The sequence below is a fragment of the Eptatretus burgeri genome, chromosome 4 (assembly GCF_056783735.1).
Source record: "Eptatretus burgeri isolate ZD-2024b chromosome 4, Ebu_testis_v1, whole genome shotgun sequence".
NCBI lineage: Eukaryota > Metazoa > Chordata > Myxini > Myxiniformes > Myxinidae > Eptatretus > Eptatretus burgeri.
In genome coordinates this window covers 141,601,912-141,620,358 of record NC_140964.1, presented here as the reverse complement: position 1 = coordinate 141,620,358, position 18,447 = coordinate 141,601,912, and the positions used below count along the sequence as shown (strand labels likewise).

Here is an 18,447-nt window from a genome sequence, read left to right as displayed (position 1 = left end):
TATTTTTCTTCATTGTAGGGGCTTGTGCAAGTTTCTTTGATATTTGCAGGATCTTTGGCTCGTAGTGGAGCTGAATACACTAATCGCACGTCCACATGCAGACAAGTACAAACTTCAAACAAACAGCCACTGAGCATGAGGAAAGTGCACCGAAGGAAGTGATGTCACTTACGAGAGCACTCTGGGTATCATCGGCACCATATTTGACGACGTCACTGTTCTCTCCGCCCAGGTTTTTGTCCCAGGACTTCTGCTCTGGGCGCACTGCTCTGGCACGTGCTCCAGTACCTGACCTGACCTGACCTGACATGACTTCTGGGAGTCCCACGGCATTGTGAAAGAAAACATCCGTCATGATTTACTTTTAACGATGTGTCTATATGGATCAGAAAGAAGATAATTGGTTTAGGGTCGTTTATTGGCACAATTAGGCTGCTCACGTTCACTTGAGAGCTGCAATGCCGCAGGGCTTCCGCAGTTCTCGCAGGATTGTGAGTTGGACAGGCGACCATGATGGTTTTCTGTGGGCAGTGATGGCTTGATGGAGGAAGGGAAGGCATTAAATATTCTGGAGTTGGAATTCTGAATATTCTGGAGTCCTTTTGCTTTTATGAGTCGGAGGAGGGGGAGGATGGGAGGAGAGAGTTTGGAGAGCAAAAATGGGTCAAAGTTGTGGGGAGGGGATTTAAAGGGTTGAAGTGGGGAGTGGATTTCCGCTTTAGGGTTGGGAGGGTGAGGACTTGGGGTTGGGGTGGGGGGGTATGGTGGGGACTTTTGGTGGGGGGCGGGGGGATGAGTCGTGGCGCAGACGGTGTTTGAAGGCTTGAAATGGGGAGGTCAGGAGGGGGATTGAAGCCTTTGGGTTGGGAGTGTGAGGACTTGGGATTGAGAGGTTGAGGACTTGAGGTTTGGGAGTGGGGGAGGGGGAAGAGTTGAAGGCTTGAAGTTTTACATTGTGTAGATGGATGTTCCACGGGTCCCTGCTCGTGGATAATATTTTCACAGATTGTGACTTTGCAAATTGCTTTATTTTTTTTTTTAAAAGAGGCTGGAAAAGTCACAGATGGCTTATTTCTCGTGGCATTTAGAAATCTGGTGACATCGTGCCATTGGCCGAGCCTGACTACACGGCCAACACATACAGACTATCTGCGTTGTTTGAGGCAGGCTAACAGAATCGTTCGGAGGTAATGAACTTGCTTTTGAACCGTCTTGCCTGGTCTTGATTCCCGAACTGAGCCTGGTCTCCAAACCATTATCCTGGTGCTTCACGATCGGAGATTCACACCAATGAGTGTGTTGTTTTTTTTCAGAGGGACGTTAATTGTGCGGTATAATTATCGAATGCACACCGTTTTACTGAAAGAGGTAAAAGTTATCGTCATTGAGAGTAATAATAAGGGGGGTATTTAGCACTCATTGAATGCTTCGGTCATGAACGGTTTGTTCAATGATCGACGAGCTTCTGTGAGGCCGCAGTATGTCGATTAACGAAGGTAATTGGCATAATATCGTTGATTTGATGATGCACAAAAGCGATTAGGAGTAATATAGTCATAGTATTATTGGTATACTTAGATTTCAGTTTTCTTGGAGTATGGGATTCCTTGGGAGGGAAGTTGGTGGTAAGGGGGGGGGGAGTTGGAGATTCAATATGGAGGGGGTGATGGGATTGGTTAAATTATAAAGAGCAGCTGTGATGGTGTATATCCGGTGTTGATTGGCTGATATTCAATGGCCTTGTGAGATGCCTCCCTCACAGGCTTAAGCCAGTCCGGTACAAGACCCCATGCCTGGAGGTCTTCATAGTTAGGAGAGCCACGAACTCGCTCCTTTTGGGTGGTTGTCTGAATCCTCTTCACTCTTTTTATTTTTTTTTCAGAAAGTGTTTTTGTTTCTCGGTTGGAGCACTTTGGTCGGTTACGACGCGTCAACTTCCTGATGACAGACCGATTCTTAAAATTAGGCTTTGTGTGCTCCCTTCTCCCGACTCGAGCGTTCAGTTCACTGAAATGTGCAATGATGGTGCTTTGTATCATATCCAGGTTAAATATTGTGAGAAAAACTGAATACAAGCTTCTCTCTTTCTGGCACCATTTTGCTGAACACGATGGGGTATAATACCGTGCCTGATCAACATGATGATTGCCCTCGTTTATCGGGGATTGAGAGGGATACGAAATGTTTACATGGAGGTGGAAAGTTTAAGGCTGGAATTTTTGAACATGCCCATTTCTCCCACTTTTCTTAGAACCTGTGGATCTGTTTGGTGTGTGGACACATCGGCTGTGGTCGATACGAGAGTCGACATGCACATCAGCATTTTGAGGAGACTCAGCACACGTATGCATTGCAACTGTGCAGCCAGAGGGTGTGGGACTACGCAGGGGGTGAGAGAGCAACCTTTGATTCCGATGATAATTGTGTTTGCAGGAATGATTGCGCTTAACTGATGAACTGATGATTTGTGCTGCTGTGAATCCAATTTGCAATCCCATAAACTAAAAGAACCTGAAAGATTTGTCCATTTTCAACAAATGTCCTTGTTACAAGGAAATGGTGCACAGGAGGAGGCCATTCGGCCCATCATGCCTGCGCCACATCAATACCAGATTTAATAATCCATCGATACCCCTACCCTTCGTGTGCAGCCTTTTGGCTGACCTCGACCTCATTTCACCGACCTCGGAAGGATGACAGGCTGAGTCAACCCCCTGGTGTATTAATTCAGCGGCCAGCAGGGCTTGAACTCGGGACCTTGGGATCCCAAGCCACCACCCCAACCGCTAAGCCAACACCCGTTATAATTATTGATGTAATATGCACAAGAGTGATTTGAAGTAAAGTGCAATGATGTGTAATAATGTCCTCGTCCTGCACGTGATTTGTGTACAAATTCCTGCCACTTTCGGTCGAACGTCCGGTCTGACCAGCTGGTTCGTGAAGGGCTCTGCCCAAAAATATTCTCTGGCTTACCCCACAAGATGATGGTAATGGGGCCATTAGTAATATCCATAGGGGAAACTAAGTGTTTCGAGAAGGACCCAACTTGAGTTTGGAAAGATACAATTCTTCATTTTATGGGCATCGGATGATTATTGGTCAAGGCACTGCTTTTATTTATTTATTTATTTATTTATCGGTTCATTTTCTCAGGGTACACAGAAGGATTCAGATGAGAAACAACACCCTGAACCCTCAGGGCTATGAATCCTTTTTTTTGTTTACCACCTTAAACATTCCCATCTGCGAGAGTTTGGGGAATTTCTCGTTACTTCCGGATATTGAGCACTCTTGCGTTAACAAGTTATTTCCAGCAGTCTCTGATGATGGAAGTTGTTTGCATAATGAAGGGATTTGGCGAATGTTCTTGGTTTAAGTACATATAAATGATAATGTGGAGGAGAAGGAGGAGGAGAAGAAGAAGTCAGTTATCAGTTGCTTTTACTGTGGACAGCGTCATGGCGGTGGGCTTCATGTATCGCTTGTGCTTTATATTTTAAATAAACACAAGTTTGGAGTCCACCCACGTGCCGGTTGGACGTCGATCGATGAAACAACCTTTGGGTTTTGTGACGGGCAGCATATCGTAAGCTTCTCAAGAACAAGGTGGCTTGAGGTGGGTTGTATACTTTTATAACCATACATTCTGTCTCGTACGTGGGCTTATCTCAGCACAGTATAGCACATCCATTTTATAGAATATATAATGCTGTGAAGGGGTTTTAATATCGTTGTTTAAAAATATTTATTTATTTATTTAATCCTCCCTTTTGCTGTTATCAAGTTTTGATCATTAATTACTTTATGCCTCTCATGTTGTTGTCCTCATTTTATTATTATTTGTTCTTACAATATCGCACGCTTTGTTGTATTCCAGATAATTATGTTCATCGATTGGTTGCTTGCAAGACCGATGGGAAGATGGTGCAGTTTGACCAGGAGAATTCAGCGGAGCAAGATGAGAAGCTCGAGGCCCTTCAACTGGAGGTCTCTTTCCCTTCCAGCGTCCTGAATTTGCTTCAACATTCAAAATGTTCCAAAAAAAAATTAAAAAGGAGTGCCTTTTCTGCATTCTGGAAAAATCCAAACATGCTCTAACATCAATCAATCAATCAATCAATCAATCAATCATTCAGTTCCATATACAGTGCCTGCAGAAAGTCGACACCCCCTTTCAAATTTTTCACCTTTTGTTGCCTTATAGCCCAGAATTAAATATCATTAAATGAGACTTTTTTTTTCCACCTTTATTTACACATCGTAACACACAACTTCCAAGTGAAAAACAAATTGCAGAAAATTAATGAAAAATACAAACTAGAATATCTTGGTTGGATAAGTGTCTGCCCCCCTCATAATTGCAATTGTAAATTAGCTCAGGTGTAACCAATCACCTTTAAAATCACACACCAAGTGAATTGGCTTCCACCTGGTTAAATTGTGATTCTGATTATTTCAGAATAAAATCAGCTGTTCCTGTGAAATGCATGATCCACAGCAGAGGAAACATCCCAAGGTTTCCTCTGCTGGATAGAGCATTTCACAGCAACGACTCAACCATGAGCACCAAGCTTTCCTAAGACCTCCGGAATAAAGTTGTGGAAAGGCAGAGATCAGGGGATTGGTATAAAAATATTTCAAAGGCCTTAAATATCCCTTGGAGCACAGTCAAGACTAACATTAATTGGAAGGCATATGGAACCACCAAGAAACTGCCGAGATCAGGCCATCAATCCAAACTGGATGACCAAGCAAGGAGGAAACTGATCAGAGAGGCCACCAAGATGCCAATGGCAAATAGGAAAGAACTACAGGCCTTTATGGCAAAGACTGGTCGCCGTGTGCATGTGACAACAATATCCCAAGCACTCCACAAGTCTTGCCTTCATGGTAGGGTGGCAAGAAGGAAGCCGTTACTCAAAAAAGCCCACCTTGAGTCCTGTTTGTAGTATACAAAAAAACCACTCCAGAGATTCTGAAACTATATGGCAAAAAGTTTTGTGGTCTGATGAAACCAAGATAAAACTTTTTAGCCTAAATGGAAAACGTTATGTTTGGCACAAATACAACACAGCCCATCACCCAAGGAACACCATCCCTACTGTGAAGCATGGTGGTGGCAGCATCATGTTATGGGGATGTTTCTCATCAGCAGGGATTGGGGCACTTGTAAGGACAGAAGAGAAAATGGATGCAGCAAATTATAGAAAAATCTGAAAGAAAGCTGAAATTGCGACGGAAGTTCACCTATCAGCATGACAACGACCCGAAGCACACATCCAAAGCTACACTGGAGTGGCTAAGGAACAAAAAGGTAAATGTCGTTGAGTGGTCCAGTCAGAGCCCTGACGTAAAGGCAATCGAAAATCTGTGGCATGACTTGAACATTGCTGTCCATCAACGCTCTGCATGTAACTTTACTGAGCTTGAACAGTTTTGTTCAGAAGAATGGGCAAATGTTACCCAATCAAGGTGTGCAAAGTTGGTAGAGACCAATCACAACAGATTCACAGCTGTAATTGCTGTGAAAGGTGCTTCCAGCAAGTATTAACTCAGGGGAGTGGACACACTTATCCATCCAAGATATTCTAGTTTAGTGTTTTTAATTGATTTTATGAAATTTGTGGAATTTGTTTTTCACTTGGAAGTTGTGGGTTACGATGTGTGTATAAAGGTGGAAAAAGCCTGGTTTAATGTAATTTAATTCCAGGCTATAAGGAAACAAAAGGTTTAATATTTTGAAAGGGGGTGTCGACTTTCTATTGGCACTATATATGTGTGTGTGTATATATAGATAGATCTATGTCTGGATATTGTTACGGCTGTGGAAATTCGCAGAACACCATAGAGGTTGCTTAGATCAGCTAAGCCGGTAAGTGAGAGTTCAGATAGCTTTTCCCCACCGTTGTTTAAAGGGATTGCTTTGTATTCACCGGGCTGCGACTCTTTGAGATAGCCGTTTTTCTTTATCTATCGTTATTTTGAACCACGCAAACAACAACCGCCACCAAGTACGCCACAACGCCAAGCACACAACAAACCTCGACACAAACAACCGCCACCAACTACGCCACAATAACCATCACAACAACCACCACCATCTTCGCCACTACGTCCGCTTCCGAACGCCATCCTCCACGGACCACGCTACAACCCCCTTTCCGAGTCGGAAACCGTCCGAGAACGCGAGGAGGGAAGCAAGAAGGATCTTCGATGGCGCGCGGCTTCTCCCGCCTGATTTTCCCGCCTATTTTCCCCGCGCTTGGTGTGGGGGAAGTGCGATCCGAGCCGGGGGTCAAAGGTGAGAAAAGGTGGGGGCCTCTTTTTGGGGGAATAATGCCTTGGACCTGAGCCAAAACCGACTTCCCCCGCACGGCGCGTGGGGAGGGGGCGAGAGGGCACGCCCCTTTTCGGGAGGCTTCTCGAAATGCCTCGAAGGGAGGTGGAGCTGAAAATGGGGTGGAGCGAAGGGCGGAGCCCCGCGCTATGAAGGGCGGAGCCCCGCGCTATGAAGGGCGGAGCCCCGCGCTATGAAGGGCGGAGCCCCGCGCTATGAAGGGCGGAGCCCCGCGCTATGAAGGGCGGAGCCCCGCGCTATCAAGGGCGGAGCCCCGCGCTATCAAGGGCGGACCGTACGCGAGGCTCGTCGCTCTCTGAGAGATCTCCCTGTGGTTCATGACTCTCTTCCCCTGTCTCCCGGTGGTCCATGCCCTGCTGCTTCTTCCGGCTCATGGTACACTCGCCTGCCTTTGGTGGTCCGGTGCTCGTGTTTCCTGTGGTTCAGCGCTCCTAGCGTGGTTCAGCTGTTCCTGTGGTCAGGGTCCGGTGGAGGGCCCGTGCATCAGGGACGTGGACGGAAGGCGCAGCTCTGCCGGCTGCGTTGTGTGGACCTGCGCGTCCGGACGAGGAGTGCCGGAGAGAGTTCGCCGGCCACTCGGGAGGCCCGGAAACTAGGCGCATCCACGCTAGCTGTCGGGGGAGCGGGACGTCACAACTCGATGACCACTAAGGGGGGCAGGTAACCTGCACGGTCTCGTGGGCCCATTCGATCAGCTAAGGTATACGTTATAAAGGTCCCCGGACCCCGTCTACCTCCCTGCCTATGGGGAGGTCTTTCCTTTTGTTTTTGTATGCATGCTGTGGCGCCGTGTCCTGTTAAGTAACGACTGTATAAGTGACTGTGCTTGTAAATAATAATTATAGTCGGTCGTATTGCTTTTGCATTCGATTTGTTACTTGTATTTTGCATGACTGCCCTTGCTTGTGTTGTGCTGTATAGTGAATAAATGTCCTTGTGTGCAATGTACCCCGTTCGTCGTGTCCTATTTCCCTTTTGAAAAGCCATCTTGCATCGTTGAATGAGTAGTGGGTTTTGAATGCCCGGTAAAGAGAATTAGATCCGTCGAGGTCGGCAATAACACCGCTCGGTTATCACTGTAGTATGGAACGGACCGCTTAAGCGGTTCGTGTCCCAGGCCAACCTGCGGCGCGGTGCAGCCCCTCGGTAGGTTACCCGCGTGGGTACTTCGGTATATTGACATTCGGCAATTCACCCTATTTTGCGCGGGTAGAATGCGGACTGGGCTGTGGTGAGGTTAAACCCCCACCCGTGACTGGTTCCTGGCGGTAGTTCCAGGAGGGTCACGACTGAATTGTCCGTCCGGTGGGCGACGCGGTTGTGATTGGAGTTACGCGGCCGATCGCACACCGGCGGGCGCGAATTCGAAAATATATATATATATATATATATATATATATATATATGTATATATGTGTGTACTATATATAGATATAGGTGTGTGTGTGTGTGTGTGTGTGTGTGTGTGTGTGTGTGTGTGTGTGTGTGTGTGTGTGTGTGTGTGTATATATATGTATACTCTACCGGTCAAAAGTTTTAGAACACCCTCATTTTTCCAGTTTTTACTGAAATTTAAGTACTTTAATGTTTCAATGTACTGTACTCTGAAATTAAAGCAAAGAAACAATTGCAGATCAAAAAGAAATCATGGAATCATTTTGTTGACAAAATTTAATCGAAATTTTTGACTCATCAAAGTTGCCACCTTTTCTAGATATAACAGCCGGACATACTCATGCCATTCTTTCTGCAATGGAAATCAAATATTGTTCGGAAAGTTCTTCCCAACACTGTTGTAGAAGTTCCCACAAATGTGTTGCACTTGTAGGTTGCTTTGCTTTCACCCTTCTGTCCAGTTCATCCCAAACCAGCTCGATGGGGTTTAAGTCTGGAGACTGTGCTGGCCATTCCATGATTTGAAGCCTACCGTCTTGTTCTTTTCTTCTAAGTAGTTCTGACATCGCCTGGAGGTATGTTTTTGGTCATTATCTTGCTGTAGGATGAACCCCTGACCAACTAGGCGTAGACCACAGGGCATTGCATGGTGCTGCAAAATGCTGTGGTTCCCCTTTTGGTTCAGGGTGCCAGTCATTCTGTGCAAGTCGCCGACTCTGGATCCAGCAAAAGAGCCCCGGATCATCACACTTCCTCCTCCATGTTTGACAGATGGTGTCACACACTGAGAATCCATCCTTTCGCTGACTCGGCGGCGTACAAAAACCCTTCGTGATGAACCGAAGATTTCAAATTTTGATTCATCGGTCCATGAGACCTTCTTCATATTTTCAGTAGTCCACTGGTGGTGCTTCATGGCCCAGGCAAGCCTCTTTTTCTTATTTTGCCATCTTAGCAATGGCTTTCTTACTGCCACTCGACCTGTCAAACCTGCAGCTCGAAGTCTTCTCTTCACAGTTGAAACTGAGACTTCCTTACTTCGACCAGTGTTAAGCTGTGCTTGAAGCTGCTGTCATGTGAGCTGCCTATCATGCAAGCTGTTGACTCTCAGAAACTTGGCTTCTGATTGTGCTGTGGCTTTTGGTCTGCCAGACCTCTTCCTGTCAGAGTTTCCTCCAGTTTCCAAGTGCCTTTTGATGGTGTAGGAAACTGTACTCACTGACACCTCGGCAAAATGGATTCCGAGTGCAGGGATAACCAGCGTCACAAGTTGGTGTTTGCAGTTTCGCCATGTGTACCCATGTCACCATAAAAAAAAACAACATTTTCATTACAAACCATCCCGGGAGTTCCCTAAATCCGCCATAGTTCGATTTATTGAAATCTGTTAATCCATTCTGAAGTTATAACATGACAAATGGACACACAGGCCAAAAAAAAAATTAGGTGTGTGTGTGTGTGTGTGTGTGTGTGTGTGTGTGTGTGTGTGTGTGCACGTACGTACATACATGCATACGCACCTCCTGATTGTTATGGTCCACATGAATCCACCGTAGTGTAATTTATTGAAATCTGTTAATCCATTCTCACGTCCTCACTGTTATGGTGAGCATCGCCACGGATTATGTCTCGCACGGTAAAACCGCATATTCCGCAAAGAGCAACCGCCTTGCCACCCAGACAGATTAATGTCACATATCTCCATGGCTCCGTTTGATGTTTAACTGATGTTGACCATGCAATCTTTATCTGATTGACAGTCGCCGAGCCGAGGACTCTAGGTTGGAGGTGATGCTTTGATGTAGGACTATGTCCAATGGAGATCAGGGGAGTGCTCGCCACACTCCACATGTTTCAATATACCGACCGATTGAATGGTTTCCATTAGCGGGAACAATCGTCTGGGTGGCAGATGGATGGTTGTTCTTTGTGGATTATGCGATTTTACCATGTGAGACATAATCCACGGCGATGCTCACCATAACAGTCATGAGGTGCGTCTGATCGATATATCTATATCTATATCTATATCTATATCTATATCTATATCTATATCTATATCTATATCTATATCTATATCTATAAATATATATCTTTCCATTTCATTCAAGCATCGCAAAGTGCTTTACAAAGGAAGGAGAAATAATAATAGGACCACTGGATCTGTAACCTATTTGGGCCTTGTCCTGATTTAACCCAAATGTGGTAGCATTCTGACTGATGGGTCTGGAGAAGAAGATTTTTGAAGAAATTTACATGACCGCCAATTTGACCTTTTGAACTTGAAGTCCTTTGTATGATGAGGTCGGAATGATGTTGAACAGCTGACAATATCTTTAGGAGACCATATGTAATTTTTTAAATGGCAGTGTAATATGAAAATGGTCCTTTCCCTTGGTTGTTTTTCTTTTATTTCAGTGTTATCCTCTTATTGTTTAAAAAAAATCACCCTTTTCCATAGAGATGTATAGCTGGTCCTCATTCACATCTTCAATCTTCCCTTCCTTAGTATTCATATCTCCTGAGCAGCCAGCTGGAATCTCAAAGAGAATTCTGGGAAGGAAAAGTAACCCGACTTGAGCAAGAAGCTGCAAATGAGGTGCTTTGGCCTTGGCTCTTTCTCTCTTTCCTCTGATTTGTTGTTTGTAATCTTTGATTGTCTTACTCAACAACTGCTTTGTTTGAATGAGGTTACGTTCACATATATACTGATACGGATATGGCAGAGCATGTGGGAAATCGGGCACTGTGTTCACATATACACGAACACAGATATGAATATGAAGCCCATCACAAGTGCCGAAATGGGTCTTTCCTGCACAAATTTGCAAAATGACACTGGCTATATCAAGGACGCAACATTCTCTGCACTACTGACATCCTCGCGGCCCATGACATTAACAATGCATTCCCAGACATTGTGTATGTTTTGAGCATTTTTGTGCTTGGGAAGTCTTGGATCATAGAGGCAAAGGTTTGCCCTCACCATCAACTCCTCAACTCCTTCACTGGTCGGAGAAGAATGGCATGGCAGGGTTCTCGATACTCCGTGTCATTGACGGCATTATGACGTCAGTGTTGGCAATTCACCGTCCGGCGGCATTGCGGATACAATTTCATTTGCTACATGGTGCGATCAGAATAATCATTTCAATATCCGCATATATATGTGAACACGGCCATTGAAATCCACGGGTCATTATTTTTGCCGTATCTGTAACCGTGTGTATGTGAACACATATTAAAGTTTTCTATTTCCATCTGTCCTTTTCTCATATACCACACCTGACACGACCACAAAGTTGAGTTGAGATTACCTCTACAACTCGGTGAAGTTTCATGGCGATCGATTTAGAATTGTGACCTGGAGGCGACAAACAGACAGACAGACAAAATATCAAAATCGACTGACCGATAAACTTGAAAAATCTTCGATTCTGCAAGTAATGAAACTGAAGGAAGAAGACACAGTAACCTGGAAATCTACGCAGGCAGTTGGGTGGGGTTTGGGTGTTATTGATGAGGGTATAAAAGATCACAGATGCTGATGGAGGATGACCTGAGGTGCTGCCATGGTTTAAACATGCATCCTTGTTTTGTCACTTCGGAGTTTGAACCGATGTTACGATTTCAATTTGATCATCATCTTCCCTCTCTTTTTTTTCAAGATGCGGGAGTTGAAAGACAGATTTAAAGAGACGATCATGCGCTGTGAGGGGTTGGAGCAACAGCTTGCTGCTGCTTTACGAGAGAAGCAAATGATGGAGAAGAAGTAAGTTGCTGTTAACGCCTTTGTTTGTCTTTTGTTTGTTTGTTTGTTTTTGTTTTTTTTGCTCAATGTAAACTTTCGAGGTATGCATGTTTATATGCCATTTCATTCATTAATTAGACATAGTTTGTTTTTTTTCATTATCACCCCAATGTTGGTTTGGTCAAACAATCATGGATCTTACTAAAGTTGGGCATTGAGATGTCTTCAATTTTATGCAATGAACGTTGAACAATGGCTGGAAAGAAATCCATGAACACGTGCTTGGCTGTGTATGCCGAAAACCCTTGGATTTTAGAGCAGGCAAATGGGCGGTTGGATTTTAGCATGGGTACTACTCCCTTCGAGATGACCCCAGATTGTGATGGCTGTGGGGTGTGACTGACCCACCAACTGTGGCCCAAGTTTGAGGCATCAAGCATGGTGGATCGCTGTGTTCGGGTCACCAAAACGTCCACAGAACTTGTGACTTTCAAGACAACATTTTTACCATGATCCACGAACACTTGGCTGCGTTTAATTAAAGTCTCAGCAAGGTGGCGCTCCCGAAACCTCAGCACTCAGTTGACAGTATCAGCTAGTATCACATTCTTGGTTTGCTGAACAGTTCAACGCAGGTCCATCTGACATGATTTCATGATTAGTACCTGCGACGAAATGTGGCTTCACCACCACTGTGGAGCCGGAGAGGATCGCCTTTGTATGGTGGCTCCGACTTCAAGATTGGCTGTTGAATTTATACCAGCTGGGGTTGACTCAGCCCGTTATCCTTCCGAGGTCGGCAAAATGAGTACCAGCCTGCTGGGATGATTGAGCCATTCGAGTATTCTGCGTCAGAGTCCAGGATTGTGACCAATAGCCTCGGAGACTGCTTTGCTTTGGCAGCACCAACACTCTGTGCAGAGTATGCTCCCGATGGATTATTATTTTTTGGGAATCTTCATCATCCTCCCCTCTACTGTGTCCTACTTTGGAAGAACTACAGATGGCGGACTCGAGTGAAAGTGCAAAGCCGCACTCTTGGAGATTACATTACATTCTTCTTTTTTCTGATGAAGATTTAGGCGTGTACTGCCACCTGATCTCCTACTTCTACTTGATGGATACATTGAACCCAATGCTGGTCCATCAATCTACTTCTTCCCTACATGCAACATTATAATTACCAATGTCACTACTCCGTTCTCTGGACCAGATGTAACAAATGGCTCCATCTCAAATGTGCAAACCTACCTTCATACAACGATGACAACTCGTAATGGACCTGTGGCTGTTGTATACAACACCTCCCTTCAGTTATTCAGTCTGCCCCACAATTATGAACCAATACATTCCACCTGAACATTCTACAGCTCAACATAAACGGAATTCATAAGAAAATAACAAAATTCCAAAATGTCATCAGTAAACACAAAATGGACTTTGCACTCATTCAAAAGGCGAAACTAAACAATGCTTTCAAACTCTCCCACATCTTACCAAACCAGTCTTTCATCAGACACGATTGAACAGATAATAGAGGTGGTGGAGGGCTCCTCACCCTCATGCACAAAACATAATATTTTACTGCACAATGATAGATATCCTCCAGCTACTTCCTAATGACAACACCATTGAAATCACCTTGATTAAAATACAAATTGCGAAATTCACAGAAACATGATCAACATGCACATACCCCCACCAAACTCGTGCCCACCAGGAAACCAACCCCAACTTACCAATCCACAAAATATCCCTGACACAATTACCACACTCATCACCACCAAAAACAGCAATTACCACACAACAACAACAACACAATTACCACACTTGTCAACTAAACACAATTACCCCAATAATCCAGCACCATAGCGACCCTGCCCTCCCAATAACCCAGCACCATATCGACTCGACCCTCCCAATAACCCAGCACCATATCGACTCGACCCTCCCAATAACCCAGCACCATATCGACTCGACCCTCCCAATAACCCAGCGTCATATCGACTCGACCCTCCCAATAACCCAGCACTATATCGACTCGACCCTCCCAATACCCAGCAACATATCGACTCGACCCTCCCAATAACCCAGTACCATATTGACTCGACCCACCCAATAACCCAGCACCATATCGACTCGACCCTCCCAATAACCCAGCATCATATTGACTCGACCCTCCCAATAACCCAGCATCATATTGACTCGACCCTCCCCATAACCCAGCACCATATTGACTCGACCCTCCCCATAACCCAGCACCATATCGACTCGACCCTCCCGATAACCCAGTACCATATTGACTCGACCCAACCAATAACCCAGCACCATATCAACTCGACCATCCCAATAACCCAGCATCATATTGACTCGACCCTCTCAATAACCCAGCACCATATTGACTCGACCCTCCCAATAACTCAGCACCATATTGACTCGACCCTCCCCATAACCCAGCACCATATCGACTCGACCCTCCCAATACCCAGCAACATATTGACTCGATCCTCCCAATACCCAGCAACATATGAACTCGACCCTCCCAATAACCCAGCATCATATTGACTCGACCCTCCCAATAACCCAGCACCATATTGACTCGACCATCCCCATAACCCAGCACCATATCGACTCGACCCTCCCAATACCCAGCAACATATCGACTCGACCCTCCCAATAACCCAGCACCATATTGACTCGACCATCCCCATAACCCAGCACCATATCGACTCGACCCTCCCAATACCCAGCAACATATTGACTCGACCCTCCCAATAACCCAGCACCATATTGACTCGACCATCCCCATAACCCAGCACCATATCGACTCGACCCTCCCAATACCCAGCACCATATCGACTCGACCCTCCCAATAACCCAGCACCATATCGACCAATTTCTCTCTAATAGACTCCAAGTAAAATACTGGAAAGGCTCATCCAGAAAAATAGTCCCCCCTTTCAACAAAAACAAAAAGAAACCCCACTGAGAACTGTCCTCACAGAAATACATCTTTATATAAGGAAGCAAATGTATGTATGTATGTATATATGTATGTATGTATGCTCTTCACCCATTGGTTGGACAGCAGACCTTATGTCACCCACAACTATAACCTGAAATACTTAACCTAAAGTGCCCAAAGGACCCAAAAGACGCCTCCCCCGAAGACCCAAACGACCCTGAGGACACAAAAGACCCCAAAGACCCAAAATACCACAAAGACTGAAAAAGACACAAAATACCTAAAATAAGACTCAATAGACCCCAAAGACCTTGAAAGACTCCAAAGACCAAAAATACCCAGAAGACCCACAAGACACAAAATATCCTGAGGACCCTAAATAACCCAAGTACTGAAAAGACCCAGGGGACGCAAAAGACTCCAGGGACCCCAAACACCCAAAAGATCCAGATGACCCAAAAGACCAAGGGGATCCAAACGACCCGAGGACACAAAATACATAACGGGATCTCTCTCTCTGCTCCACGACCACAACACGCAAACTCTGTGCTCCCCCCCCCACTCCCTCAAAAGCCTCAAACCCCTTGATCCCAACTCTCTCCCCTCTCTGCCCTCCCTCCCCCAAGCCAACTCTGTCATCCCCTCCCCCTTTTTTTTTCAAGTCCTCAACTGTCCCAAACCCCAAGTACTCAATTCCCCTTCCAACCCCAAGTCTATCCCCCCTCCCCTCCCCCCTCTTTCAACTCCATGCATCCTCATCCTTGACTCTCTGTCCTCCCCTCCCCATTACTTCCTGTTCTTAATAATGTTACACAAATATACACAAGGAACTTTGGCGCATAAGAAGGCCTTTTTATTTGGCCGATATCATGCCTGCATTGTTCCTGTTCCCGTTTGTTAAGAACAATGTTAAAAGTAAATAAAGATGGAACGTTAAATTCACAATCATTTCCCCCTTTCTTCCCTTATCTTCGCTTCAGTCCATGGACTGATGTGTGTGTGTGTGTGTGTGTGTGTGTGTGTGTGTGTGTGTGTGTGTGTGTGTGTGTGTGTGTGTGTGTGTGTGTGTGTGTGTGTGTGTGTGTGTGTGTGTGTGTGTGTGTGTGTGTGTGTGTGTGTGTGTTTGCTTGCTTGCTTGTCACACTACTACTCCTACAGTTGTGCGCCAATTCCATCCAGACTTGCTACATCGGATCAGCATGACCCCAATTAGTGTATTGGGGTGTTTATATCTCTATCTGGTCTTGGAGGGGAGGGTGAGGGACGCAAATTCTCGATGTAAATGTGTATCGTGTAGTGCCGCCTCCAGGTGAGGGAGGGTATTACAAGTCTCCATCATTTACAGTTCAGTATTCCTGTCTCCACGTTTTCCAGTGCTGTGAGGTGTTTGGAATTATAAGCAGTAGGTATGTTTTTGCTTCATGCACGTAACTTCATGGGTTTTTTTGCTGACACAGAGCTGTGAGTTCCTTATACACCACCCAAATAAAGGTATGCGTCAGAAGAACATGTTGCGTGCTTGGAACAACATCACCCATAGGGCGGGTGGGTACTCTGCTCGTGTGAAGAAAGCTTTTGACACCGTACCCCACCAAATTCTCAAATATAAAAAAAATTGTTTACACCAATATGCATACTGACAATAAGAAATGGTAGGTATAGTTTCTTCAATCTCAAATAAACAATTACCACACCCTCTCTTCCTTTAGACTTCTACCTACCGGCGTCCCACAGGGTTCTACACTATCTCCCTCACTCTTCAATCTATTCCTCCATGACCTCCCGACCCCTCAAACAGACTCACTCGTTCTATCATATGCAGATAATCAAACCATTTCTTCATTACATTCCAATTTTATTCAGGCCAGCATCAACATATTTCAGAAATATCTCTATAATCTTGAAAACGGATTCAACTGATCACATGACTACATATCCACTGAAGTGTTCTGTCACCCTTCTCACCCCAGACAGACATGAATCAAATGTACATCCAACCATGACTTCAATCAACAACTTCCTCTTAACAGACATCAAACAATACTGGGCATCGCCTTGGATACCTATATGTCTTTTACATAACACATATCTACTCACTACCAAGGCTAACCACAATATCAACACCCGAAAAGCACTCGTGGGGCTAACCGCAAGTCTAGCCGCAAAATCGACGCATGAAAAGCACTCGCCAATACCACCATTGGAGAACACAAAGAATCACATCCATCCAACTACCTACAAATACTTCATCCTGACTACCATCAATTATATCTGCCCTTGCTGGGCCACCACTCCTTCAGACTGCAATATACAAAACTTCAAAAAAAATACAAAACAAAGATCTCAGGACAGCAACAGGTTGCACAAGATCAACAAACAAAGTTCACTTACATTTAGAAACAAAGCTACTCCCAATTATAATCCACCTTTTATATGAAAGTGACTCAATTCATCACCTCTGCAGCTCAACATCCCTCTCACCCATCTCTCGATGACCACTCATTCTCCATATCCCATTCTCCCACGTCACTTGATGACCACCCATCCACAACATCCGTCTCACCCATATCACTCAATGACCACCCATCCTCCACCCCAACAATATATTAAATGTACATGCACTTACCATTACTCTCATATCCTAAATATTATACCTACCCACCATAAAACACCTCCATCTGCCATCACATTCACAACTATCTATCATCACAGTCCATCGAACATCATTCCCCAAACAATGTCCTCAACCACCCACCCCCAAAAATTCACTCTTGTGAATCCACACTTCATTGTAACTCGCACTTCATTGTGTAAGGTCCTTCCTTGGCATACCTGAACTCCTATCCACCTATAAAACCTTCATCAAAAAATGCTCTCCCCTCTGGGCTGGTGCTCCTGCCTCCCACCTTTCTCGGCTTCACGCTGTCGAAACCAGGGCATTTAAGATCATCGGCATCTCCCGCAATGAAGCTGAGTCTTTGGGCCTCTCACTCAATCACCGCAGGTTGGTCGGTGGTCTTTCTGTCTTATACCGACTCCTCTCCAGCCTTGCCCCCCCTGCTCTCTCTGCGATTTGTCCCCACCACATTTCCACAGGGCGCTCAAGGTCCGCCAACAACCCCCTTCTGGTAAAACTACCAAATTCACGAATCACTGCTCATCTTCACTCTTTCATTCCTCTTTTTTCCCGCCTTTGGAATAAACTTCCTCACTCTATTCTTTCCCATTCTTCCCTCCAGGCTTTCAAAACAGCAGTTCACCACCACCTCTTATCTTCCCCCATCCAAATCCTCGATCTTTTCTACCCCCGATAATCCACCCAAGCCCACTTCCTTCATTTCTCCTGCTTTCCTTCCTGAAAGTCCCTGAAATGTCCATCTTCTCTTCGCCATGTTCCCCGTCCCATCCCCATCCCTCTCCCTTCCACAGTTCACCTAATGTGTCTGTTCCCCACTGTTTTGTCCCTTCCACTCCCGCCCCTCTTGTCTCATGCCTCCTTGCTGTGAGTTGTGTGTTAGCTCTCATACGAGCCTCGACCAAGGTATACAAAAAAAAATAAATTAAAAAAAAAATCAGCAGCTTGATGGAGTACTGCTGTCCTCTCTGGGCTGACTCCCTACCTCACATCTTGCTCGACTTGACGCTATGGAAATCAAGGCGTTCAGGATTATTGGAATCTCCCATGATGAAGCTGATGCTGTGGGCCTATCACTTTGCCATCCCAGACAGGTCTGCGGTCTCCGTCTTCTACCGCCTCCTTTCTGGTCCTGCACCCTTTGCTCCTTCCATGCTTTGTACCCCCCTCCCTCCCCCCACAGGTCTGCAGGGCACAAATGGTCCACCATCAACCCCCTTCTGGTGAAAGTCTAAAAATCCAGAATCATTACTCATCTCCACTCATTCGTTCCTCTTTCGTCCCACCTGTGGAATCAACTTCCCACCTGTTCGAAATCCAGGTCACCAACATATTTACGG

The 18,447-nt window shown here is 45.4% G+C and overlaps 1 protein-coding gene across 2 annotated transcripts in view; it reads left to right on the top strand.

Annotated features, from left to right (window-relative positions):
* BRAP (BRCA1 associated protein) overlaps positions 1-18,447 on the top strand; it is a 68,494-nt gene that overhangs the window by 39,847 nt on the left and 10,200 nt on the right. For both annotated transcript variants that reach the window (XM_085880204.1, XM_085880205.1), the window contains exons 9-12: positions 2,252-2,390; positions 3,881-3,990; positions 10,266-10,355; positions 11,425-11,528. In XM_085880204.1, the coding sequence (XP_085736330.1) occupies positions 2,252-2,390; positions 3,881-3,990; positions 10,266-10,355; positions 11,425-11,528 (443 nt within the window). The remainder of the gene's footprint in view (positions 1-2,251; positions 2,391-3,880; positions 3,991-10,265; positions 10,356-11,424; positions 11,529-18,447) is intronic.